The sequence below is a fragment of the Aristolochia californica genome, unplaced genomic scaffold (assembly GCF_029961685.1).
Source record: "Aristolochia californica isolate CCGP_79_NKW_82.1479 unplaced genomic scaffold, dmAriCali1.0.hap1 SCAF_4, whole genome shotgun sequence".
Lineage (NCBI taxonomy): Eukaryota > Viridiplantae > Streptophyta > Magnoliopsida > Piperales > Aristolochiaceae > Aristolochia > Aristolochia californica.
Window position 1 is genome coordinate 46834351 of NW_027182103.1, and position 25143 is coordinate 46859493.

Consider the following 25143-nt stretch of genomic DNA (forward strand, 5'->3'; position numbering starts at 1 on the left):
GAGGAGGCCGAGGCCGAGCAGCGATGAGATGGCGAGAGGAGAGGAGAGGAGAGGAGAGGAGAGGAGGCCGAGGCCGAGCAGCGACGAGATGGCGAGAGGAGAGGAGAGGAGAGGAAGTCGAGGCCAAGCGGCGACGAGAGGAGAGGAGAGGAGAGGAGAAAGATGAGAGGGGACACATAAGGCATTTAAAACAATTTATTTCGAAAAACAATGCCTATGGTTGAATATGGTGAGGATTATTTAATTTTTTATTTAATGACGTGTTAGCTTATATGGTAGATGACGTGGCAGACGACATGTCGATTTATGTTAACTGCACTGATGATGTGTCAACACATAAGCAATCAAAGCTTACGTGTCGCTTTTGACTGCACAGAGGTATTTGACCGGTCATAATTTTAGAAATATTTGGATGATATCAGTGTTTTTAAAAATAATTTATTTTAAATGGGTATTTTAAGAAAATGCCCTTTATAAAACCCGGCCGCGCCCCCCGTTGCCATGCCTACGTATGATGTCAGCGACTTGGGGTCAAAATACTATATATATGAGATAGCTTATTTGAAATTACTCTTTACTTTTCGCACTTCTGTTGGCAGTCGTCGACACTCGAGGGGGAGGTGAGGCTCTGCAGAGTGCAATCAGAAACCCTAGACGGAAAAGGTTCCAGAATCTGATACTTGAAAGCGAGCTGGAGACGAAGCCACTGTTTAATTCGATTTTTTATTTTTAATTGAGCACCCTAGGTTCTAACTTTTCAAAGACTAGAGAATTACTTCTCTGCTGAATATGTACGGAGGAGATGAATATGATCCAGCTAATGAGGACGAGGAAGAGATTACGCAGGAAGATGCTTGGGCGGTGATTAGTGCCTACTTCGAAGAAAAGGGCCTTGTCAGACAGCAGCTTGATTCATTCGACGAATTTATACAAAATACCATGCAGGAAATAGTGGATGAATCGGCCGATATTGAGATTCGACCTGAGTCACAGCATAATCCAGGCCGTCATTCCGACTTTCTCGAGGTGAGCTTTTTTTCGTGTTACCTCTGTGTTGTGTTCTTTTCTATCACACTTTGGGGGAATGGGTTTGCAAGAGAGTATTTTTGTTCATAGAATCTCAGAGTGGTGCTTGTCTCTGTTAGTCGCTCAAGGGATCAGTAATGCATCCCCCTTCCATTTGATTAACTTCGGATGCTATGCCTGTAGTTATGTAACTAAATCACGGTTACTCTCTTCTATACTGTCCGAAATTTTTAAATTTTGAACTGTCTCTTTCTTTTTGATAATGATTTAGTAAATGCTTACTGAGCAACTTTATCCCAAACAGACAATTTATAAAATTAGCTTTGGCCAAATCTACTTGAGTAAGCCAATGATGACCGAGTCGGATGGAGAAACAGCAACATTGTTCCCAAAGGCTGCAAGATTACGGAATTTGACGTACTCTGCACCACTATATGTTGATGTGACAAAACGGATTATCAAGAAGGGACACGACTGTGAAGAAGTCACTGAAACACAGGATTTCACTAAAGTTTTCATTGGAAAGGTTAAGTGGATCTCAGTGACGACCTTATATTGCATATGCTGAAGCGAATTATTGTTTATTCGATCTAATTTTAGTTGTATCAATTTCAGGTTCCTATAATGCTTAGATCGAACTATTGCACTGTATATCAAAACTCCGAAAAGGATTTAACAGAACTTGGAGAATGTCCATATGACCAAGGAGGTTATTTCATCATCAATGGAAGTGAGAAAGTTCTTATTGCGCAAGAAAAAATGAGCACCAATCATGTCTATGTCTTCAAGAAAAGGCAGCCCAACAAATATGCCTATGTAGCTGAGGTCCGGTCTATGGCAGAGTCTCAAAACAGGCCTCCAAGTAGCATGTTTGTTCGTATGCTTTCTCGAGCCAGTGCGAGAGGGGTTAGTTTTGTATTCTTGGAATTCACTGCATTGAACTAATTAATTTCTGCAGTTTATTATTGAGGTCTGCCAATGTATATTGAGTCCTTTTTTTTCAATCTAGCCCTTTGTAACCTTGTTAAGTTGAGGTTAACAAATGAGATTTTATTGACTTTGTGGCAGGGCTCTTCTGGACAGTATATTAGGGCTACACTTCCTTATATTCGAACCGAGATTCCCATAATTATCGTGTTCAGGGCATTAGGTTTTGTTGCTGATAAAGATATATTGGAGCATATATGCTATGACTTTAATGATACTCAGATGATGGAGTTATTGAGGCCATCCCTTGAAGAGGCATTTGTTATTCAAAACCAACAGGTAAGAAATGCTTTTTGTTAATATATGATGAACATGAAATTCAAGATTATGCGAGAGATTCCGATTTGAAGGCACAAAACCTTCTTGGGGATCTACTATTGGAGTGTGGACATTTCATGGAGTTTACTTAAGTAATCTTCATGTATCAAACTTTAACTTTCTTGTTATGAGTAATGGCTAAGCTATTATCTCTGTGACTTTTCTGCTGTTTTAGGTTGCACTAGATTACATTGGAAAGCGGGGATCAACTGTTGGTGTTACAAGAGAAAAAAGAATCAAGTATATCTCTACCAAATTATTTACTAAAATATAGACTAAATATCAATGTAACAATGACTTGAAATTTTTTCCAGCGTGAAATTATTGCTTATGGGTTCTTGATAGGTATGCCAAGGAAATACTTCAAAAGGAAATGCTGCCTCATGTAGGCGTTGGGGAATATTGTGAAACAAAAAAAGCTTACTATTTTGGGTAAGTTTGTTGTATTTTGACATTTCTGTTACCCAAGGTACTTATGTGCATTAAATTTAAGCTGCTTTGATTCCTTTTAGGTACATTATTCACCGTCTTTTGCGCTGTGCACTTGGTCGAAGGCCTGAAGATGATAGAGATCATTATGGCAACAAAAGGCTGGACCTTGCTGGTCCTTTACTTGGGGGCCTGTTTAGGATGGTTTGTTATTTGTTTTGGGATATTTTAGAGTGCTCTAAGCATGTGGAATATCGTTTACCTTCTAATAGCAGTCATTCTTCTGAGTACAGTTGTTCCGGAAGCTGACTAGGGATGTGAGATCATATGTTCAGAAGGTTCATTCTCTTGCTTTGCCTGGTTTTTTTGTTAAATTTGTGAAAGTGTGGCCAGTTTGGGTGATCTCGTGTTCATATCTTGCATGCAACAGTGTGTTGACAATGGCAAAGATGTTAACTTGCAATTTGCTATCAAAGCAAAAACCATCACAAGTGGTCTTAAATATTCACTTGCTACTGGTAACTGGGGGCAAGCAAATGCAGCTGGTACAAGAGCTGGAGTTTCACAGGTGTCACCTCTCTCTCTCTCTCTCTTTCTTTTTCCCACACACATTTTAGGTTTGTTCCTTTTGAGTGAAATTGTTTCCAAATCTTCTATTAACAGGTTCTGAATCGTTTGACATTTGCATCAACTCTTTCTCATTTGCGAAGGTTAAATTCTCCCATTGGACGTGAAGGTAAAATTAAAGATTCCACTGAAGACTGCCATTTGGATTCATGATATTGCTTCATATGAATGGATCTAATTTGACCTAACTTATTTCATCAGGGAAGTTGGCTAAACCGCGTCAGCTGCACAATTCTCATTGGGGGATGATGTGCCCTGCAGAAACTCCAGAAGGACAGGTAAATCTTCTTTTGTTCTTTTTACTTTTCCTCGGTATTTTCCTTAGGGAATCACTGTCTTGATGCATAACATTCACAAGTACTGTGTAATGTTCATTGTCTGTGATTGTTACAAACAGGCATGTGGATTGGTAAAGAATCTTGCCTTGATGGTGTACATAACAGTGGGATCAGCAGCAAATCCAATTTTAGAATTCTTGGAAGAGTGGAGTACAGAAAACTTTGAGGTACTCTCCGAAGCCACTCTAGTATGAATTCAGTTTTCTAGGGTTTCAGCTTATGGGATTGCTGTGTTATAGGAAATATCTCCAGCAGTTATTCCGCAAGCAACCAAAATCTTTGTCAATGGTTGCTGGGTTGGTATTCATCGTAACCCTGAACTTCTGGTGAAGACACTGCGTCAGCTAAGAAGACAGGTCTTTTCTCTTATCTTTGTCTTGTGTTATAAATTTTTTAGCATGCCCTTTTCTACTTTTCTTTTTACTTGTTTCCGGATTATAAAGTTTCATCTTGTAGCTCCCCTGTTTCTTTTTGGTTTGCCAGCAATTTTGTTACATATTACAATCATGTTTGGGAAAGTTCTGGAAAGTGCTCTTCTTTACAATTTTAATCCCTCTGTTTTACTTTTTTTCTCTCCGTTATGTATTATAAACTTTGGGAATGCCCTCTTCATTGAATCTAATTGTAAATGACCAAAATACAGGTTGATGTCAATACTGAGGTTGGAGTTATCAGAGACATTCATTTGAAAGAGCTACGGCTTTATACTGACTATGGACGCTGCAGTCGTCCTTTATTCATTGTAGAAAAGCAAAGGCTGTTGATAAAGAAAAAGGATATTCGTGCCTTGCAGCAAAGGGTGAAACTGATTTTAGAATCTTTATGCTTGGCTGTGGATTAAAATAAATAGCAACTTCAGTCCTTTGAACTATTGTCTTTTCTTTTATTAGGAAACTCAAGAAGAAGGGTGGAATGATCTTGTTGCAAAAGGATTTATTGAGTATATAGACACAGAGGAAGAAGAGACTACTATGATTTCCATGACCATTAATGTGAGAATGGATAGAATCGGTTTGGTCAAGTTATTCCTAGGATTCTTTCCGTATTTGTTGGTGCTGGACGTGGCACTAGTTTGATTATACATGTTTTGCAGGACCTAATAACTGCTAGGACCAATCCGGAAGAAGCATACTCAGAAACCTACACACACTGTGAAATCCACCCGTCACTGATATTGGGTGTTTGTGCTTCTATTATCCCATTTCCTGATCACAACCAGGTTGGTTACAATTATTGGTGATTCTTCTTCTCACTGATAACACCATGTTCTTTCCATTTAATTGCCTCAATTGCACTTGGCAACAAAATGCAGTCTCCTCGTAATACGTATCAGTCTGCTATGGGAAAACAAGCGATGGGTATTTATGTCACCAACTACCAGTTGCGGATGGTGTGTCCAAACTTTGCTCAAATTTGTTTTTCCCTCAAAGATCTACATTGAAGGATTTTGTGGTCCTCCATAAATCTGATTTTCTTTATCTCTTCATTCAGGATACCCTTGCTTATGTCCTTTACTATCCCCAAAAGCCTCTTGTTACTACTCGTGCCATGGAGCACTTGCACTTTCGGCAGCTTCCTGCTGGCATTGTAAGGAACACAACCTTCTTTCTTCTTGAATTATGAATTTTGTTTCCAACGGGCATCTAACGCTGATGTACATTGTGGTTCGTGTAGAATGCTATAGTTGCTATTGCATGTTATTCTGGGTATAACCAAGAAGATTCAGTTATTATGAACCAGTCTTCTGTTGATCGTGGCTTCTTTAGATCATTATTCTTCCGTTCTTATAGGTAATTGTGCAGTTTCATGCTATTCTTTTCTATTCAGCGAAGATTTTATTATTTATGTTTTGTTTTGTTGTCATCGTATTTATATCATTACTTGAATTATTTCCTCCAGAGATGAGGAGAAAAAGATGGGTACCCTGGTTAAGGAAGAGTTTGGGCGTCCTAACAGGGAAAATACAATGGTAAGGGATGGTGCACTTTGGTGAACCTTGTTTATAAAATTTGGAGAAACTGGTGCATCCAATTTACTTGTTGTATTGACAGGGGATGAGGCATGGTTCTTATGATAAATTGGATGATGATGGTCTTGCACCTCCTGTGAGTGTCACTCTAAAAGACATTGTTATTCTCATATTTACGCTCTGAACGTTCTGTTCATGTAAATAACTTATTTATTCATATATCAATCAGGGCACTAGGGTTTCAGGTGAAGATGTCATCATTGGGAAGACAACACCAATTGCACAGGATGAGTCTCAAGGGCAGGCATCCCGGTACACACGGCGTGATCATAGTACAAGCTTACGTCATAGTGAAAGTGGCATGGTGGATCAGGTACGCATTACCAGTTACCAGCTTGCACATATCTTTTGCTTTCTCGTTGCTAGAGCAGGTTTGAGAATCAGATTACCATAGGGATTAAACAGTATACTCTTCCTTTTGGATCAATTTCTTCTTCTTGGTGTTGTGCAGGTACTGTTGACTACAAATGCTGATGGCTTGAGGTTTGTGAAAGTGAGAATGAGATCTGTTAGGGTACCTCAAATTGGGGATAAATTCAGCAGTAGGCATGGTCAAAAGGGAACTGTTGGCATGACTTACACCCAAGAAGACATGCCTTGGACCATTGAAGGCATAACTCCTGACATCATTGTTAATCCCCATGCCATTCCCTCTCGAATGACCATTGGTCAGCTTATTGAGTGCATCATGGGAAAAGTTGCAGCACACATGGGAAAGGAAGGTGATGCTACTCCTTTCACTGATGTCACGGTAAGGAACGGTGTAAACAGAACACAATATGGTTGTTGGTTTGTGGTTCTGCTGCTAAACTCTGTTGCATTTTCTGTGTTTTCAGGTTGATAATATCAGCAAAGCCCTTCATAAATGTGGATATCAGATGCGTGGCTTTGAAACTATGTATAATGGTCACACTGGTCGGAGATTGACAGCAATGATATTCTTGGGCCCTACATATTATCAGAGACTGAAACATATGGTGGATGATAAGATACACTCCCGGGGGAGAGGGCCAGTACAAATTCTCACTAGGCAGCCAGCAGAAGGGCGATCTCGTGATGGAGGCCTGAGATTTGGAGAGATGGAACGAGATTGCATGATCGCTCATGGTGCTGCCCACTTTCTGAAAGAAAGGCTGTTTGATCAGAGTGATGCCTACAGGGTCCATGTTTGTGAGAAGTGTGGGCTGATTGCCATTGCAAACCTTAAAAAGAACTCCTTTGAGTGCAGAGGTTGCAAGAATAAAACAGACATTGTACAGGTATGAAAGATTCTTGGAGTTTTTATATATATATATATATATATATATATATATATATATATATATTTCATGCCCGGGAATGCTCTAGTAGCCTTTAATGTGATGCTACTGTTAAGAGTCTTCAGTGCAGTCTAATTCTTAATTTTCTTTTGTTTATGATTCTGTAGGTACACATACCATATGCGTGTAAACTGCTCTTCCAAGAGCTCATGGCCATGGCCATTGCTCCTAGAATGTTCACGAAGGAAGTGAAACCTTTCAAGGATCAAAAGAAGAAAGGAGCATGAAACACACTCCCTGCAAAAAGTGTATTAGCATCATGATGGTAACGGCTCATAGTTTTGAGTCAACGTCTCTTCATGTCAATCAAACTGCAGTGATCTGAGAGACCTCTTCTATCAATCAAACTGCGCCCACTTTGTCAATTTGCTTGGAGATAAATTTGTGGTGTAATTAATTTCAAGAGTAGACATGCTTATTACTTATTTCAATCTAATGAGTTGAGGTCAGAGGATGTCAACTCGGAGGCTTCATGTTGCAGATGGTTAGGAGTTGGAATCTGGAGGTGTGCTTTGGAGGCTCTAAGGAAAAGGATAACAGAGGAAATTTTCATTTATGGTTTGTGAATCTAGGGGAAAAAAGTGGGAAGAAATGAGAGAACTAAGTGTATCCTTGGGGTAAGGCTTTTCCGAGCACCCTCATTATGTGCTTTTGTATTACTAAAAGTTGAAATAGTCATGCAAGTGTTTGTAATCAAGGTGAAATTGAGAAAATGTTGCACCAAAGTTTATTTATTTTTCAGTGTTTCTGATGTGATTAAGTATGTTTTAATTTTTTATTTTTATTTTTCTTTCACATGTTACGCAGTATACTCTTCTGCTTGAAATGTGGACGCAAGGAAATGGACAATGAGTCTCTCATGGGCTTATTATTCTGTAGTTTTAAGTTACAGTAGAATGTTGGGAAAATCGAGATTCGTTACCCTAGGTTTGGTAAATCAGTTGTCCTCTGCCATGATTTAAGAGTTATAAGAAAGGAAATGAAAGAACCTCGAAAAATAGAATCTTATTAAAGTCGAAAATTTTCTCGTACTACTATTCCGTTATGTGATTAGGGCAATAGAGTACGGTAGGACTCCCGTGTTTAATAAGAAATACAAAAGCACCAGGATCAATCCCAGATTCAATCCAAAAGACAAAAGCATTTCTATCAAGACTCGAAAAGTTTATAAAATTTTATATTGGTGTCACTGTCAGGAATCAGGACACGTCCCGACATCTCGCAATATGAAGAGCATTTTGGTAATTTGCACGGAAAAAACAGTTCTAATTTTATTTTACACAAATTTCTTTCGTCCGCCGAATAACGCCGGGGAAGAAAGTGCAGCCAATGGGTGAATATATGCGCTCAGGCATGGTTGGAGACTGTTGAGGGGGACGGTGTCGCGAGAGCCAGCCACGTCCCTGGAGAAGAATGCCCATCTGTCAGATCGGCCTCGGACATGCTTCTGCTTTGCCCTTTAACGCTTTCTACCGGCAGAGCCTGCACAGAACCAATCAAGTTACCGTGTTCCAAAGAGTACGTGGATAAAGACGATATACAGCATGAAATAAAAAAAAAAACAATCTTTCAACTTTTCTAAAGGCAGAGTGTTCTCTGAAAATGACGCGGAAAAAACGGACCATTTGAGCATTGAAATTTTGAAATAGCAAAGCCACCTAGCTATCGAACTCCTAATCGGCAAATAGCAGCCCATATCCTTACTTGCAGGACGCTAATCAGTGCCTCCCATGATTCTCCAATTTATAACGGCACGAGTACCCAGCGTGTGTTCACTTTTCATTCATGAAGACACAATGTCTGAATTGACGCGCGTACAGACAGGAACTGCTGGACCGATCGTTCCAGCATTTCGCTGACCTCGCAATCATCTGACAGAGTTACATCTTACGTCCTCTCCGATTTCTAACCCATTAACACGATAACACCATTTTACTTTTCCCAGTTGCCAACTGTGGTGTGTGATTTGTTCTGTTTGTAAAAACAAAAGAAATTCGGGGCTGAGAACTTACAAGTGGCAGTTGGCAGAGAAAGGAGGAAGCGGTCGCAGACACCGAGCTGACAGTCCTTGTACCTGTAAATCTCCACCCGTCGAAGAAGGGAGAGGCTTCGGGCGCCGATGACATAACCGACGTACTTGTCCGTTTGTAGACGACCACGGGCTTTTCTGGGACGGGCCTCACGGGGGAGTAGGACATAGGAGTGGCCACCGGCGGGAGCGCGAGAAGGGGAGGGAGAGAGAAGGGGGAGGCATCGGGGTTGGGTATGTTGGCTGCAGAAAACACGTCCTCCGCTTGCATCATCCACTGCCCACTGCTTGTATTGGACGTCTTGGCCATGTTGGGCCACAGAAATGTCCCGTGCGGCTTGCAAATCCGGAATCCGCTTCGAACTAAGCTGTCGTTTCTCGCGTTTCCATTTTCCTGCCCACCCACTTCTTTCCCACCTTTTTCCTTGGTCGTACCCGATAGTACTCGCATCTCTTCCTGTAGAGAATAGAACAGTCAGTTCCATAAGTCCAATTCAGCTTTGCCATGCGATATAGAAGAACATTACAGCCGGGTTCCATCAATGTAAGAAGAAAGACCTTCACTACTTTAAGCGTGTTGGACAGTTCGTCATAACGTTCCTCCAACATATTATATCTCTCCAGTAATCTGTCATACTTTTCCTGCAAAGTAATATATATATTAGAAAGTAGAAGATAATGGGGAGTCTACAAACTCAATCAGTAGTAAATCGTGAAATGAATTTCTCACTAAAGTCTAAACTAAATTAGTATGAAATCTCCTTGTCGACGATAGGATTCAAACACGGACACTTAATCCACACGTTTGTCAAATTCGAACATTAAGAAAAAAAAATTTTGTTTATTGAAAAGTAAAATGCTAAAATCGGAACCAATAACACACTTGCCAGAAAACACAACCACTGGCCGGCCATTTTTGAAAAGGATCAATGTCTGACTGCTTACAAATCCCATAAATATTAAATAGAGAACTCGATCTGAAAGTGACTCGAGACGGGTTTCTGCCTGAGTTGTACTTCGGCGATGCAGTCGATTAGCTACAAAACCTGGTTCGTACATAGTTATAATGCATGCAGCGCAAAAAATGTTACCTCCAGCGTGGAAGCTATTGGCACAGGATCGGTTTGGGAGCACTTTGTCAAGGCAAAGGCGTAATCCCCTTGGTCGCCGTCGGCTTTTTCACAACGCAGCTGCTCCAAATCTCTATTCGACGGGGACATGCATACCGGTGGCGACAGAAAGATTGTCAAATTTCCTTCTTGTTAGTTACAGTGAAAACACGAACAGGAGTTTCATCTTTGATAGGAGTGTGTTTTTACCTCCTCATGCAACCCACGTATTCCCTGAGCTGCTTGAGCTGATTTGAAGTCTCGGGATCCAGATAAGGGCTGTCGCCAGGATTCCATCCGGGCGGCGGGACCCAGTAGGGATCCTTGACCCCTGCTTGCTTTCGGAGTTCATCCAGGTCAGCTCTCTCTAGCCAGTACTCCATTTGGCCTTCGGCGTTGTGGCACCTCCGGAGCCGCTCTCCTCTTTCCTCGTTCACCATCCCCGCCATGTGCTTAAGCAGATGATCTAGCAAACCTGTGTCCCCAATATGCTTGCGCGCTTCCATCCTCAGTGCCGGTCGGAGAATGGGGTTCCCCAGAAAAGCTCCTTGCTCTCTCAGAATCTCCAGCAGCTTTTGCTCCGCAGCGTCGTATCTGCAATGAAATTGTCCTGTTACTCTCGTCCAAGGACTTCGTACTTCCCAAACAGTAGACGTGTTTGTAGCTACGAGAGCAGCACAAAATGTTTGTCAACCTTCTTACCTTTCCTTGGACCATCTCTCCTTGGAATTAGTTTTTGTTTTTTCCTTGTCCCTTGATTTCTTCTTTCCCTTCGTGTCGACACTGTTAGCCTCGCGCCGTCGCTTCAATGCGCGGGTCTCCTTCGCGACCTCTGTAACCTCGGCACCGCCTTGCGCTTTTAAAATGCAAAGCGAAGGCGGTCTCTCTCGATGCCTTCCGAGGAAACGAACCTTTCTGCGCATTCCCCAAGTGAGTAATCCGGTGGATGTCGTCGTTAATGGAGAAGTAGAAGCTGGAACAACCTCCGCCTTAACGAGCTGAGTCATTGGAGAGATCATCCAAAAGCCTTGAAGATGTTTATTCTGAGCAAACTCCAGAGAAGGCACCTTACGATGGAGGACCCTTCCGGCGAGGTTGGTCCCCATGACGAACTCCTCGTCAAGCAACGGATGCTCCATTGAGCCGGATTTGGCACAAGAGTTGGCGGAAAAGTAGTTCCGCAGAGAAAGGATACTGGGGAACTTAACTGTAACGTTAAGCTTTGTCTTCTCCGATACCTGATGGAAAAAGGTGCACTCAGACCGGTTGACTCTAAGGGTGCACCAAAAAAAACAAAGAACTTACAAGCTTTGGAGAATTTCTTACAATAACTACACGGATTTTCTTAAGATGAATCGGAGTTCTAAGTGGTAGTACTTCTTCATGATCGATCTCGTAGACACCCTCAACTTTGATATCTGCTGGGTGTTTTCAAAAGGGAAAAACAAAACCAACACAAGTCAGGTGGTAGAAGCTACAAGTGATCCGACTTCTTAATCATACATAATCCAAAACAGTTCAACAATACCATCGCTATCAACTGTGTACGAGAGGCCGCTGGAAGACTGCGGTTGTCTGTCCAAATTTTGCACATCGCTGGAGTTATGCGCTTCTGATGTTATGTTCTCCTGAAAAAGCAAAACGCCTCCGTCAGACCACTTTCTTCTGATTCGGATTGTCCTTCATCACAACGTACAAGATATCCTAACGTCCTACTCTCGACCATGCGCTTTAACTTTTTTAAGTAATAGCCCTAAAATGGAATGTAACAAGCGCCCTCAGGCGACCAACATTTTCCCAAGGATGGCACAAGGCTCACCTCGGCTGAGCTCGAATGATTCAGATTATATAGTGTAAGGATTTGAGCTATAGGGCTCATTGTATTTTAGGGTAGTAGATGACACATACGTCTGGAGGTGGCTCTCTTGTACAGAAGGTGCACGGAAAAAAAAAAGAAAAAAACCAGTCTAGCGTCGTCAAAATTCTGACATCCTAATTCTGCCCTTATCCCTCGTTCCTTTCATGCCTTTAAGGCTGAAATCCCACACCAAATCGAGATATATTTCATCTGAACAAGTAAATAGGGTAAGAGATTGTCTGATATGTTAAAGCGAAACGAAAACAGAATTAACATGCAGAAACTCACGTGATATGCATCATAATTATAGAGGAGATCTTCTTGGGTGGGAACAAAACAAAAGCTAGAACATGGTCGAAGAAACATGAGATAAAAAAGAACAACATTCAAGTGACAGAAGGAGATGCAGGGGAATAAAAGGAAAGAGAGTACAGCATCATTTTCACCAGCCGCTGTTCCAGAAATAAAGCTTGCACCTTCCATAGCTGCGTAAAAGACACAAGAAAGAAGGTAAGCAAAGCGGAAAACGCTACTGATTAAAAGTTGAGAATTCAGCTGATAATTTTTACAAAAGAAGATGTTGGCACCCTAAAATTAAAAATCTAGGAAATGAAGTGAAAAACAAAGAAGTAAAATATAATAAAAAGAAAATCAGACGAGTCTAAGGTTTGAATGGATGATATCTCAAGATAGATAATCAACGAGAAAAAGTTCGATTTTGAGCTTATAATTTGCTCTCAGTAAGGAGCTTAACAAATAGATCCAGAACAGAAATCTAGACTACTGAATTAAAGCAAAGAGAGAATGAAGTACAAAAGCGCAGAAAAATGACGCTCAGAAGTGAAAAAAGAAAGAGGATTACTTACAGGATATCAGAAAAATATTTAGATGAATTACTGGAGAATCATAGACATATCATAATATAACCGGAAATTAATATATCACCTGGAGCACTAACAAAAAAAAAAAAACTAAAATTCTTGTCAAAGAAGTTGGAGAAAAAATGTACAGGAGGGAGTCAACAAAGACGTGAACAAGGGATGAAAAAAAAGCAGCTCAGAGATGCCAGTGCTAGCTAAGTGCTGAAAGTAGCAGAGAAGATCCAGATTTGTCGATCTAACGATCCCAATGAAAAACAAAAGAATGAAGGAGCGGGAAGATTAAACTCTGTCGAAAGATTAAAAAAATAAAAATAAAAAAAGATGACAAGTTGAAAGTATCAGCTCATAAAGATCAGATAAAATTTGCTTGGAAATTAGAGCGAGGTTTTACGATCCAAAAAACAGAACGCGACCTTATCGAAACAGGTTCCAACAGAAATGCCTGCAAGAATAGGGTTTGATTAGTAAAAAAGAAGAAGTTGAAAACATACAAAAAAAAAAACACCGGATCAAGCAATGAGATGAAAAACGAGAAAGACTAGAAAGTTCTACCTGGTTGAAACCGATAATGCAAGCTTTAATCGGAAACGAATTTGCAGATGCCTGTGATGAAGTCAGCAAGGTAAAGAACAGTAAAAGATCATGAAAAAAATGTCGCTGGGAAAGGAGCTTTTTTTTTTTTCCCCTCTCTCTTCGGAGGCGCGGAAAATGATTATGGGTTGAGGGTTTTTATTTCTTCGTGCTGGACAGTGAGCAGAGGCGGGAATCAGAGAAGTTAGTTTACGCCTTTTGGGGCTACGACATGGAGGAATGAGCATAACAATAAAGCACGGTTTTTGGCCTTTGTTACGAGAGACGCTGTGAAGCAGCAAAAAGATGATCGGCGCCATCATTCCATTCCATACGTGCCGACCGGTCACGTGCCCCTCCGCTCGTGGGTCGCTGATCTGGACTTTCGCACATTATTCGTAACTGCCTTAGATTTCTTGACCGAATGACCAAATTCTCCTCCAAGGCGGCGACTCACTAAGTTCTAAGTTAAAACGGTTACTCAGTCGTGTTGGTTTTGGTGTTTCACGAGTCGCTGGGTTGAACCGGATTTGGAAGGGAATAAGGATCTGCCTCACCCTTTGTATTTTTTGAGTCCTTATTGACTCACGGGAAGTTGAGTTTTAGGTTAAAGAAAATTGAACTAAGTTGGGTAATCTGATCCAGATTCTCCCATGTCAAAAGTTACGGGTCTGAGCCACGAATCTATGTTCGAGTTTGGTTTGATCTGAATACTTTAAGATCGAACTCAGTCTTGAGTCCAAAGATTTTAACCAAGTTTGAGCCTGAGTTTGGGTTCGAGTTTCAACCTATATTTAAAAATTTTAAAATAAAAAAATTATAATAATAATATAATAAAATATTGTGATGATCTGTAAGGTATCAAGAGGAGTTCAAGACTTTGCAATGGAGTATACTAATGAATAATAACTACTTTAATAGACCTAAAAGAAATAACAAACAATTCCATCAATATTGTATATTCTATTGACAAACAATAACATTAGGTGTTGAGGAACCCAAGGGTTAAACGATCTATCGTCTTTAAGGTTTAAGGTAAATAAGAACAATTATCAATCGACTAAAGAGAGAATTAACAAGAGTAAATGATATTTTCATAAAAAAAAAAAAAATTATGCTAAGGAGTAAGCTCACGAATTAACAAGTCGAGCTTGGAAATTTTCAAGTTTGGCTTGTTATACTTAACAAACCTTATTTCAAGTTTGAGTTCGAGTCAAACTCAAGTAAAAGCTAAATTGAGTCAAGCTCGAACGGTTTGGCTTGGTGCCACCCCTGGGTAAATGCAAGTTGGTTTTAGTCAGGGTTTAAGGGGACAAGGTTGTAGGGATGGTGATTGGATTAAGGTCGAATATGATGTTTTGGGTTTTTTTTAGGGTTTGGGTTTGGGATGGGTTTGAAGTTTGAGAAACCTGACCTTGACTTGACCCGTGCCTACCCCTATTTTCACCCAATTATCTAAAATCTAACAAAATCTATTGCAAAGAGAAAAATAAGTGGAATTGAAAATTTAATAGAGTTTTTTTGGTTGATATGGTAGTGATTGAATTCTCTATACAACCATCATCAAAAACTCATATGCTTATAATTATTTCTCAAACTGAAAGTTGGGGAGAGGAGAGAAAAAATTAAGAGAGAAAATAGAAAAAAAAAACTAAAAAGCTGGTACAAGAAAGGGAGAGGAGAGAACAATCTAGATTAGGGTTAGGGTTGTTTTTCTAACTCTAGGGTTTTTCTGGATTTGGTTTGGAGTCGAGATCCGATTTGGAATCAGGCTTAGGCTTTTGGGCGAGAACTGGGTCAAGGTAAAAGGAAAAGGGTTGGTTGGGATTGGTTTTGAGGAAAAGAGAAACAAGGGGACAAGTTGGTTTTCTAACTATTGGGTGGGGGTTTTATATAGGGGTCAGAGTTGGGTTTTTGAAAATCTAACCCCGACTAGACACAATGTTAGAATATTTATTTGTATCGATCGGGCCAGTCCTTGTATAAGATCTGTAGGATTGTTTTCCTAATAGGTTCGAGCCTTTTAGCACAATGATTTCAACTTGGTATCAGAGCAGTTTATTCCGAGTTCGAATCCATGGAAGCTCATTTCGGGTGTTTGTTGTTTCCCGCTCGGTTAGTCCCGATGCTCATTCTGGGTTCTGTGCCTCCCGTGAGGGGGAGTGTTGAGACATAATGTCTTCGACCCCTCTTATACATAGTTGCACCTCTCTCTAAAAGGTCGATCTTTTAGAGCAAATGGTTTCAACATGGTATCAAAGCAGCTTGGTCCCGAGTTTGAGTCTTTTAGCGCACTGGTTTTAACATGGTATCAGACCAGGTTGGTCCCGAGTTCGAACATGGTTGAGGGAAAAGGAAATGGGGTGTGATCAGGGTTAGGTTTCTAACTCCTGATTTTTTTAAGTTAAGGTTTAGAGGTTTTATTACCCTATTACCCCTCTTAAGGTTTTATTAATGAGAACTAATGATGTATGATATTATCTGTCAAATTACTTAATCACCCCTGTCTATTAAATCTGTTATAATTATTTCATATAAGATTGTTGGATTATAATTTCTGCGTTAAATAGTTATTGAGAACTTGATTTAAAACCTAACCTCAATTCTGTCATACTGTTCAAGAAGAGTTTGCACTTCCGTCTACTCGTCTCTGATCGAGTTTCACAAATCGCTCGAGTGAATGAAGTATGGGCAACCTAGATGTTCCACCAGGATGGTCTCCTCCCCAAGGTATGATTTCATTGTCCTCGAGACTTTCTTTATTATGTTGTGGCGCTCAATTTCTGTTGTCCTGACATGGTTGAGTTACAGAAATCCTGGTTATTATTTCGTGATAAACTGTTTTCTGGTTCCGTGGAGCTACATTGATGAATAGATTTTCATGCCTTTGAAATTTTTTTTTTTTTTTTTTTCCGTCTTGATTTGCTGAGCTCTTGGAGAGAATATGAATGTTTGTGCTTTATAAGGAACGAGGACCTACAAAACCAAAGAGGTCTTTTTTTTCTCGTCGCTTTCCTTTCTGTGTGTGAATTCGTGTTTACCATATGTAAATGTGCACAAGTTCAACGTGCTAAGAAACAAATTCTAACTCTTCAATAGTTTGATGTCGATCAAATCCTTTGCTTTTACTTCCTGATACTATTTTTGATTGCTTGTTGGCTTGTTCGTTAAATCCTCAGAGTATGCTTGCCCCCACGGGCTCGTAATTATCACACTTAAACTTGTCATCAAACGTTGATGGAAATCCTAAAACAGAAGTTGTACTACGAGGCACATGTAAGCAAGTATCAGTAGTTTGACTTTATTTGATTCCCTTTTGACACTCCTCTCACATGTCCCGGGGTAAGCTCTTTCCTGTATAAAGCTTTAGATAATAAAGAGAAGGTTCTTATCAAATCTGTAAATGTTCCCAACTTCACTGCTGCTAAACAAGCTATCCGTTTTGGTTCTTATATACTATTTTGATGTCAGCTTTTATGTTGATAGCGACCCCAAATTACCCCTAATGAAGAAGAAGAGAAAAAAGAGAAAAAGAAGAAGAAGAAAAGAAGAACAAAGAAAAATAGAAAGTGGCACCACTATAATTAGGGCTGTTGGCTGAAGGAAAAATTAGTCAAGTTTTTTCCAGATCTCTTTTTCTCCTCTCAAATTCATGCCTAACACCTCTCCCCTCTTTCTCCTTTCTTATTCTCTCTTTTCCTTCAAGATCTCTCTCTATCTCCTTTTCTTCCTCTGCTTTACTTCTCTCTTCTTCCCTTCTCTCTTAAACCAACCCTCTTAACCTCTCATTTTCAACTCTTCCTTTACTTTTAGAAAAGATAAAAACCTCTCACATTTTGGATTCCCTATCAATTGGTATCAAAGTTGTCCTTTGGGACCTACTTTGTTTCATCCATTAACCTAATAGAAAATCAGTTCAGCCAATCTGCAGATCTGGTGTTTAAGCAAAGCATCGCCTTCACAAGAAGCATATTTCATGTGGCAATATTATACTTGAATGAAAGTTATTCAAACCTTGTTTCAGGAGAAACAAGCTTCAAGTCAATGGGATATTTGTAAAAGGAAATATCTCTATCGGAGTTGACTAGGGTCCTGCAACTGAACAATCAATTCAAACAACCACAAACGATAAAAAGTGAGTGCTTAATCTATCAAAATCAAAGATCTTCGCGGCTACTTTCTGGATCAAAACAAATTTTGGTATTCAGAGCTATATTTGGTGGGATATCATCATCAGAAACCACAAAGGTCAGTTGTACAAAAACTTTCTTCTTTCTTCCTTAAGCCTATTCGACCTAGCTCACCCTTTCCTTTTCCCCTATTACCTAAAAACCCTAAAATTACTTATTCATCAAACTACACATGATACACCTTATCCTAGAGTATCATTAGGTCAACACCCGACTACAAAAAAAATTAAAAAAAAATCCGTATCCCCACTTCTTAGGAGAAATAAACCCCTCATTTTCTCTCCCAAACTGCCTAACTTCTCTCCCAATTTTTTCAGCCAAACCCACATCCTAGAACTTACTAAATCACATCCCAACCTCCCTAAACACTCTCCCTCTTCTCCAAAACCACTTGTACCCAAAATAAGAAGCACGATGAGCAAAGAATGCTTGGAACAACAACAACAACAACAACAACATGAGGTTGTTCCTAGTCACAAGTTTGGGCCAAAAATCACTAATTTGGAAGAATAATGCAACACTTAACAAGTATGTTTCAATCCTACATGGAAGCAAGGGTGATAAAACCTCCTTCCCCTCCTCATCAAGCAATAGATCATGGAACCTCAACAAAATCTGTTGTTGCTAAGTTTTCTTGTTCACCACCACAAGAAGTTTCTAAACCAACCGCCCCCATCTTTTTCCCCCACCATAATTTTTCTTCCACATATTATCCTACTCACACTCATCAAGCCAACTCTACACTAAAGCAAATTACTACCCATCACTCCAACCTTCTTTCTATTCTTCCACTCTATCCATCACACCCCTTACTTACCACATCCTTACTTTTATACCCAACTATGAAATCTCACCTTATCCATCCACAATTTTACAACACCACTTTAATCAATTCCAAACACCACCCACATACTCCACCACTACCCACCTTGATGCCACAATATCCCAAACCCCAACATCAAAACACTTACTTTCACTCTCAATTCAACCCACCTCTAAACCAACTCACAAATCTAATCATCCACACTACATCTAAAAAAAAAAACCCTCACTATTTCCCTCCTCACTCCAACTCATATAGATCACCAATGTTCTATCCACATATAACTCACCCAACTCCGTCATATTCTCCATCCATTTCAATCGCTTCCTCTCCTCCCCTAACAAATCCTCTCCACCTTTGCCACTACAATCATGAAACAAACCACCAAACTATGTACAACCAAGCTACTGTTCTAGCCGTCCATCCCCATGATGATCCCCACCCTATTCCTTCCAAGAACCACACCACACCACACGTTACCTTCCTATTTCCAAATTCAACCCCAACTCATCTCACTTTCCAAACGCAGACCCTAGCTTGCTCCAACCAATCAAACCTCACTCATACCAACAACCAAACCCCCACCCTCATGTACCACCTATGTATCACCCATCATCACATTCAGCACAACCACCCACTATTGTCCAGAACCAAAATATTGTCACTCTAAAAGAAGCTTGGTTGTACCAAGATTTGGCTCCCAAGCTCAACAAACAACAACTCAGCATAAGAGCATAAACAAAATGAGCTTAAGAAGAAATATGCTACGTGGGAGATTGAAGACAAGTTCTTACAACGCTTTCATAGTACTTCAACCTTGAGGGCAAGATTGATCTTCCAGGAATGGTGGAATGATAAAACCCAAATTTATGTAAACACATGCATGTCCCAAGATAGGGGACGGGTACAAATTGCAATTTGGGGGGACATTTATTTTTACAAAGTTTAAGGGGCGCCACCTAAAAGATAAAAGTGGTAATTTGATTTTTTTTTCCAGAAAATCTAGGGTACACTACTTTGGACACGTGAAGATGAATTCCTTCTATGATTCCTCAACTTTCAACCTTGAGGACAAGGTTGATACGTAAGAGGGGTGGAATGATAGAAACCCAAAATTTCCCTTAGTGAAGTAGAAGAGAAAAAGAAGAAAAGAAGAAGAAAGAAAAATAGAAAGTGGCACCATCCAAAAATTAGAAAGTGGTGCCACATCCTAGAAAGTAGGAGCTCAAGGGTAAAAATGTAAATTTACCTCTCAAGGGGCTGTTCAAAGCTGGAGTCAAACTTGCCCCTCTTGAAGAAGATGGAATCTTGTTAGAATAGCAAGAATTTTTCCTTTGATTGATGTAATCTTTTAAATTCCTAGAGTCTTTCTTAGATTGGTGTAATATCTCAATCTCCTTGGATCTCTCCTTAAATTTTGTAACTAGGGAACCCTAATTGATTGAAGAGCTTCCCAAATAATGCATAGGAAAAAGTATAAATAGGGGTGTTGGCTGAAGGAAAAATCAGTCGAGTCTTTTCCAAATATCTGTTTCCCCTCTCACATTCGTGCCTAGTACCTCTCCCCTCTCTCTCCTCTCTTAGTCTTTCTTTTCCTTCAAGGTTTCTCTCTATCTCTTTCTCTTCCTCTACTTTACTTCTCTCTTCTTCTCTTCTCTCTTATTCCAACCCTCTTAACCTCTCATTTTCAACTCTTTCCTTTCGCTTTTAAAAAAGATGAGGACCTATCACATTTTGAGTTCTTATCATATGTTCATTGTACGTGTGCAATGTTCTCTCTGCACTCTCAGGCACATTCCTGGGAGGTTCTTCACATTGCTTTTCCTTACTTCCTAAGAATTCAGTGGCACAGAATCCAGGAACTTCCATGATCAACGACCTGCTTAAGATTTTTGGTTATTTTTATCACAAATGTGGGTACTGTGGCATCTTAGGAAACAACATCTTAATTAATTTATTACATTATATTTTGCTGAATAGCATTATGGTCTTACGCTGGCGTATGAACACTTCTGTAGATAAAAACTTGCAGTGAGTTTGGTGCTAGTAATAATGCATTGTTCTATAACGTTAAATTCAGTTTTGCAGTACCTCACAGGTTTGTTGATGAAACGCATATTTGGCTGCAGAAATGGGTCAAATGACATGTGGAAACTGCCACCGATTGCTTTCTTATCCCCAAGGAGCCAAACATGTCCGCTGCGCTTGCTGTCAGACCATCAACCTCGTGCTTGAGGGTCAGTTGATTTATATTTAACAGACATGTCTTATACCTGATTTTATCTAATGGCTTCATCTTTCTTTCACTTTCCTCCTTTTTATAGATCCCAGTTATTGAAATTGTCTGTGGCCAAATAAAATGTACAAGTTTGTTTCTGCATTTCTTTTGTCTGTGTCTCAATGTGCATACTGGTTGGTAGTCATTGTGATACAAGCTTGTTATTCACGACTAATCTTATATGCTACTCTGACTTTTGGTGTAAAAGCTCTTCTTACCTTCTAGAGGATTTTGCTATTAAATAGGAATTGCTGCATTTCCTTTTCCAGGAACTTCTGGTTGAAAGAAATATTTTTCCTCTTTCAAAGAGGTAGTTTATCAATTTTATTTGGTGGTGATAAGATTCTGAATGTACATTCTTCTGCCGTGATGAAAGTTTTAACAATGCTGGGTTTATTCCAACAAAAATCGCATCCTTCATGGGGTTGTGTTCCGTAGTCCATTTTAGATAGTCAGGAAAAGGTTTCAACAGTAGGACAAAACAATTGGTGTGTGGAGGCCTTCTGAAGAAGGTCTCTTTGAAAGAGGATGACTAATTGCTCCCTAATGTGCTATTCCTCAGCACTCTGTTATTCTTTCCATCGTCTGTGAGATAAAATTTCTGTACTCATTTATTGTGGGATTCTCTAGATGTTAAATTTTGTAGGCATTCATATGCTACTTCATCTTCTTTGCTCAACATAATGCCCGCTTCATTATTTTCTGGAATAAAGAAGTTAGTGCATGTGTATATGTGCCCTTTTAGTTTCATGTACGGGGAAAAGTAAATGTTGATTGTCAACATTCATCTCATTTGTATGCTGTCCATTTTTTCTTTTTTTCCTAGATGGAACTTATCATCAATTTTATTTATTTATTTATTATTATTATTTTATTTTTTTTGCAGCTCATGAGGTTGGAAACGTGAAATGTGATGGTTGTTCAGTGTTGCTTATGTACCCTTATGGAGCTCCATCTGTCAGATGTTCATCTTGTCATTTCAGAACAGAAATTGGGGTAAGTGAACTCCTTGGAAAAGCCGTATTCTGCTCTACTGCTACTATGGTTGCTTGTATGATAGAGACCCAGTAATATCAAGTTTGAGGAGAGAATGAAAAAATCTGCAGCAGAGATTAGTTATAATATGCTATATTTCTGCTTTATAATAAGCAAATTAACTTTAGGCCTCCACCATTCTTTCATATTAACAAGGAGAACAAAAAGAAAAGTATGTCAATGAAAGCTTAGGGATCTTTTGAAATAGTTCAGGATTCAGGCAGAATACAAACATCCGAGTTGTTCTGGTTGTTGTTTGTTAGTGAGGAAGCCTTCAACTGATATTACTATCACTATCTAGTGCAGATCTCATATACAAAAGGATCAAAGAACTTGATTTGTTGTATGTTAATGAGGAAGCCATCAACTGATACTACTACCATTATTGAGTGCAGATCTCATATACAAAAGGATCAATGAACTTGATTGGTATTTAAAGACTGCAAAAATTAAAATCGTTCATTAGTAATTTGCCTTTAAAGTTCAAAAGATCTGTTCAATGGACTGAAAAGAATCAAGATTTGTACTTATTTGACAGTGTACTAAGTAGGTCTTTATGAGACTTTCAATACTAGGCACAGCAGGAGGTTTATAAGTGGAATTTGGAGTTGGATGCATCTGATAGGACTTCTCATGACAACGTAACTAGTGTTCCCATGAAATTGTTGTGCTAACAAGTAAGGCCTTATTATATCTAGAGCGTATAGCATTCATCTCAGAAACATTTCTTGTTGAAACACTCTTCTGAAGCCTATAAGAGTTCCTGGGTTGCCCAAATTAATGACTAGTATGGTTTTGGACCATGCAACCAAGAACGAACCTTGTTAAGTTGCCTAAAGTGTCCCTCACTAACTTTGTTGGTTGGCTAGGCTGTCTCAAAGCATTTGCACCAAAATCTGGTCTGTGCAACATGGGAAACTTTATCAGACACAGCCTGATAAGTTTCTGATATCACCTCTCTGGTAATGGCAAACAACCATTATTACATAGTACGAAACATGCTATGAGAAAGTGCAGAACATGTGTTTCATTCCTAGCTCAGTCAATTTTCCTATTTGTCTTTTTTTTTTGGGAGTATGTCAGATGGTGATAAGAGTAGTTCAGATAAGCAAATGAATTGGTTTCTTGTCATACTTTTTCAAGAGTGTTGATTTCTAGGGTCAACATATCAACACAAGAGATCTTAAGGGAAGGAGAGAAGAGAGGAACTCTAGCTCTTAGGAGAGAGGAGAGAAGAAACTAAAGGAGAGAAAGAAGAGGAAAGAGAGAGGTATTAGGACGAATTTGAGCAGAAGAGACTTGAATGCTCTACCCATGCCTTGAAGTTGTCTTTATAGTTGTGGGAAATTGTTTATAATGACTACAATACCCTTAGGGCTACATGCTTATAAAGGAAAAAGACATAAGAAGATATAGACCAGCTTGTATAATTACAATTCTATGTTTATGAAAGTTCTCTTTATTTACTAGTTATGCCACCCCTGTATATGTGGGTGTCTTTTAACAGAGAGTAAGGTTCCTACTACAATTTCCTTTCATATGGTTCAAGTAAGTTGTTTCCAAATGATTCACTCCTTAAAGTCTCATTCCTTCAAGTGTGGTCTATTTTTTCAATCAATGAGAAGACTTGGGAGGTATGATTTATGTGTGATGAGTAAGAACACTAGGGATGTTGATAGACCCCAAATTAGTGTTACCTACTCTAGAAGGAGTAAACAGAAGAATAATTAGAGGGTGAGTAATGGGTCAGGGGCATTTTGGAAATTTTATAATGTTAAGTGGTTTCGGGAGGGAATTTAGAGAGAGAGCCGAGAGAGAGGAAGGCGTGCGTCGTTTAGTCTTCAGAGCGTGGCTCAGGGAGAGTATTGGTCTTTCGAATACCAGGGTTATCCGCGACTATTTCCTGCGAGTTCTACATCGATTTTGACAATGGATTTTTTGTTTTTTTGCGTTGGTTGTATTCGCATAAGGATTGGGATCTATCGGAGGTATTCTTATTCGATTTAGGCGATTTCTGTAGGGAAGGAAAGGTTCGTCGTTCCTTTTTTCGTTTGTTTTGCTTGAAAATCTTTATTCCTGTTTTGGGGTACATCAGATGTACGATCTATGTTGTGTGATCAGCAACAAGACTTGGAGTTGCTCACAACATTTCCAATGGGGTCTCAAAAATTAATTTGTCAGATTCAGAAATGTTCTCCACATGATCCAGAGGTTCTTCCAATGTCCTTAATGAAATTCATTACTCTCTTCTTCACTCTGGCTAAAGTCATCAAGTCATGATCTGATTATCATTGAAGGACTTTAACAAATGATCCATATTTTAAAATGATGACGAATTTATTTCTGTGATCATTTCAAAGAAAAAGATGTATAACCTCACCGCCATTTACAGCTCCTGTTATCAACTGATGCTATGTTCTTCCGATCTGTAAGTAAATTTCTGTTGTAGTAAAAATGTATTTGACATTGGTGACCTTAGTATTTTAAATAACATGTTTTTTTCTGGCAAATTTAAGGTTCCATAAATTTATATTAATGCTGTAAATAGATGGAAATGACATTGATTGCTGTATTTCGTTTTTGTTGTTTCATCGGTTAACCAGAAGTCGGTGAAACTTGATCTTTGTTCATGTTTCTTCTTTGGAATTTCAAGGTTGCAAATACAGCTGTCTCACTGCAAAATTTCATTGTCTGACATATATATCCCTAAGAATGCACTCTAGCCTTATAACCTGGCTTTGTTATTGTCGGGTTGCTTAGTGATTTGATTCTTTTCTTTGTTTTTTGAACGGTTTGGTCTCTCATCTAGGAACACAACAGAAGGCCACCTCTCTCTGTACAACAGGGTCCACCCCCACTGGCTCGCAATGCTCTCATCTAAAACAGGGTCTTCTGCTTGGCTGGTGAATAGTAAGGAACCAAATGCTCAGATTTCAGTGCTCCATTCACCAACCTGTAGATTGTTTGGAACCAAAAACAGGTCCTCTTATCAACTGTGAGTGGGATTCATCTCTATATCAAGCTGGGATTATGCTGCTATCTATTGCTATAATTTTTGTAAAGTTGTGAAGCAACATACAGTTCCATTATAATTAGTTGAAAGTTTGAGCCTATGGATCCGTTAAAAATTTATGCCTCTTTTGGCTTGATGCCTTCTAATGAGCAGTGTACTTTTGTATTTTGTGTTGGATCCAACATTCAGTTCAGACCTGAAGAAAGATTAGAAAATGGAGAATTCTCAATTCTTGTCTGATCGCTCACATTAGCATTACATCCTAGAAAAGAAACCTCAATGTT

At 39.4% G+C, this 25143-nt stretch overlaps 3 protein-coding genes across 4 annotated transcripts; 2 read left to right on the forward strand and 1 right to left on the reverse strand.

Annotated features, from left to right (window-relative positions):
* The first annotated feature begins 592 nt into the window (after positions 1-592).
* Positions 593-7826, forward strand: LOC137962030 (DNA-directed RNA polymerase II subunit RPB2). Its single transcript, XM_068808736.1, has 25 exons — positions 593-1026; positions 1331-1552; positions 1642-1932; positions 2095-2292; positions 2507-2571; positions 2677-2763; positions 2844-2964; positions 3054-3098; positions 3191-3328; positions 3424-3496; positions 3589-3665; positions 3785-3892; positions 3965-4081; positions 4369-4524; positions 4616-4717; positions 4819-4944; positions 5038-5115; positions 5217-5312; positions 5400-5515; positions 5625-5694; positions 5777-5830; positions 5924-6067; positions 6206-6505; positions 6591-7013; positions 7181-7826. The coding sequence occupies exons 1-25, from the start codon at positions 790-792 to the stop codon at positions 7298-7300; spliced, it is 3564 nt and encodes a 1187-aa protein (XP_068664837.1). The 5' UTR covers positions 593-789; the 3' UTR covers positions 7301-7826.
* Positions 7827-10417: 2591 nt separating this feature from the next.
* Positions 10418-12552, reverse strand: LOC137963484 (protein AMEIOTIC 1-like). Its single transcript, XM_068810600.1, has 5 exons — positions 12502-12552; positions 11740-11839; positions 11538-11632; positions 10914-11449; positions 10418-10805 (listed from the first exon to the last, which is right to left on the reverse strand). Exons 1-5 carry the CDS (start codon positions 12550-12552, stop codon positions 10418-10420), a joined length of 1170 nt encoding a protein of 389 aa, XP_068666701.1.
* Positions 12553-16106: 3554 nt separating this feature from the next.
* LOC137963786 (protein LOL2-like) lies at positions 16107-25088 on the forward strand. Of its 2 annotated transcripts, none has more exons than XM_068810990.1 (4): positions 16107-16250; positions 20663-20770; positions 21698-21807; positions 24656-25088. In XM_068810990.1, exons 1-4 carry the CDS (start codon positions 16208-16210, stop codon positions 24725-24727), a joined length of 333 nt encoding a protein of 110 aa, XP_068667091.1. In that variant the 5' UTR covers positions 16107-16207; the 3' UTR covers positions 24728-25088. The 2 variants fall into 2 exon arrangements, with proteins under 2 accessions (XP_068667091.1, XP_068667090.1); XM_068810989.1 differs by having other exon boundaries at positions 24667-25088.
* The last annotated feature ends 55 nt before the right edge of the window (positions 25089-25143 follow it).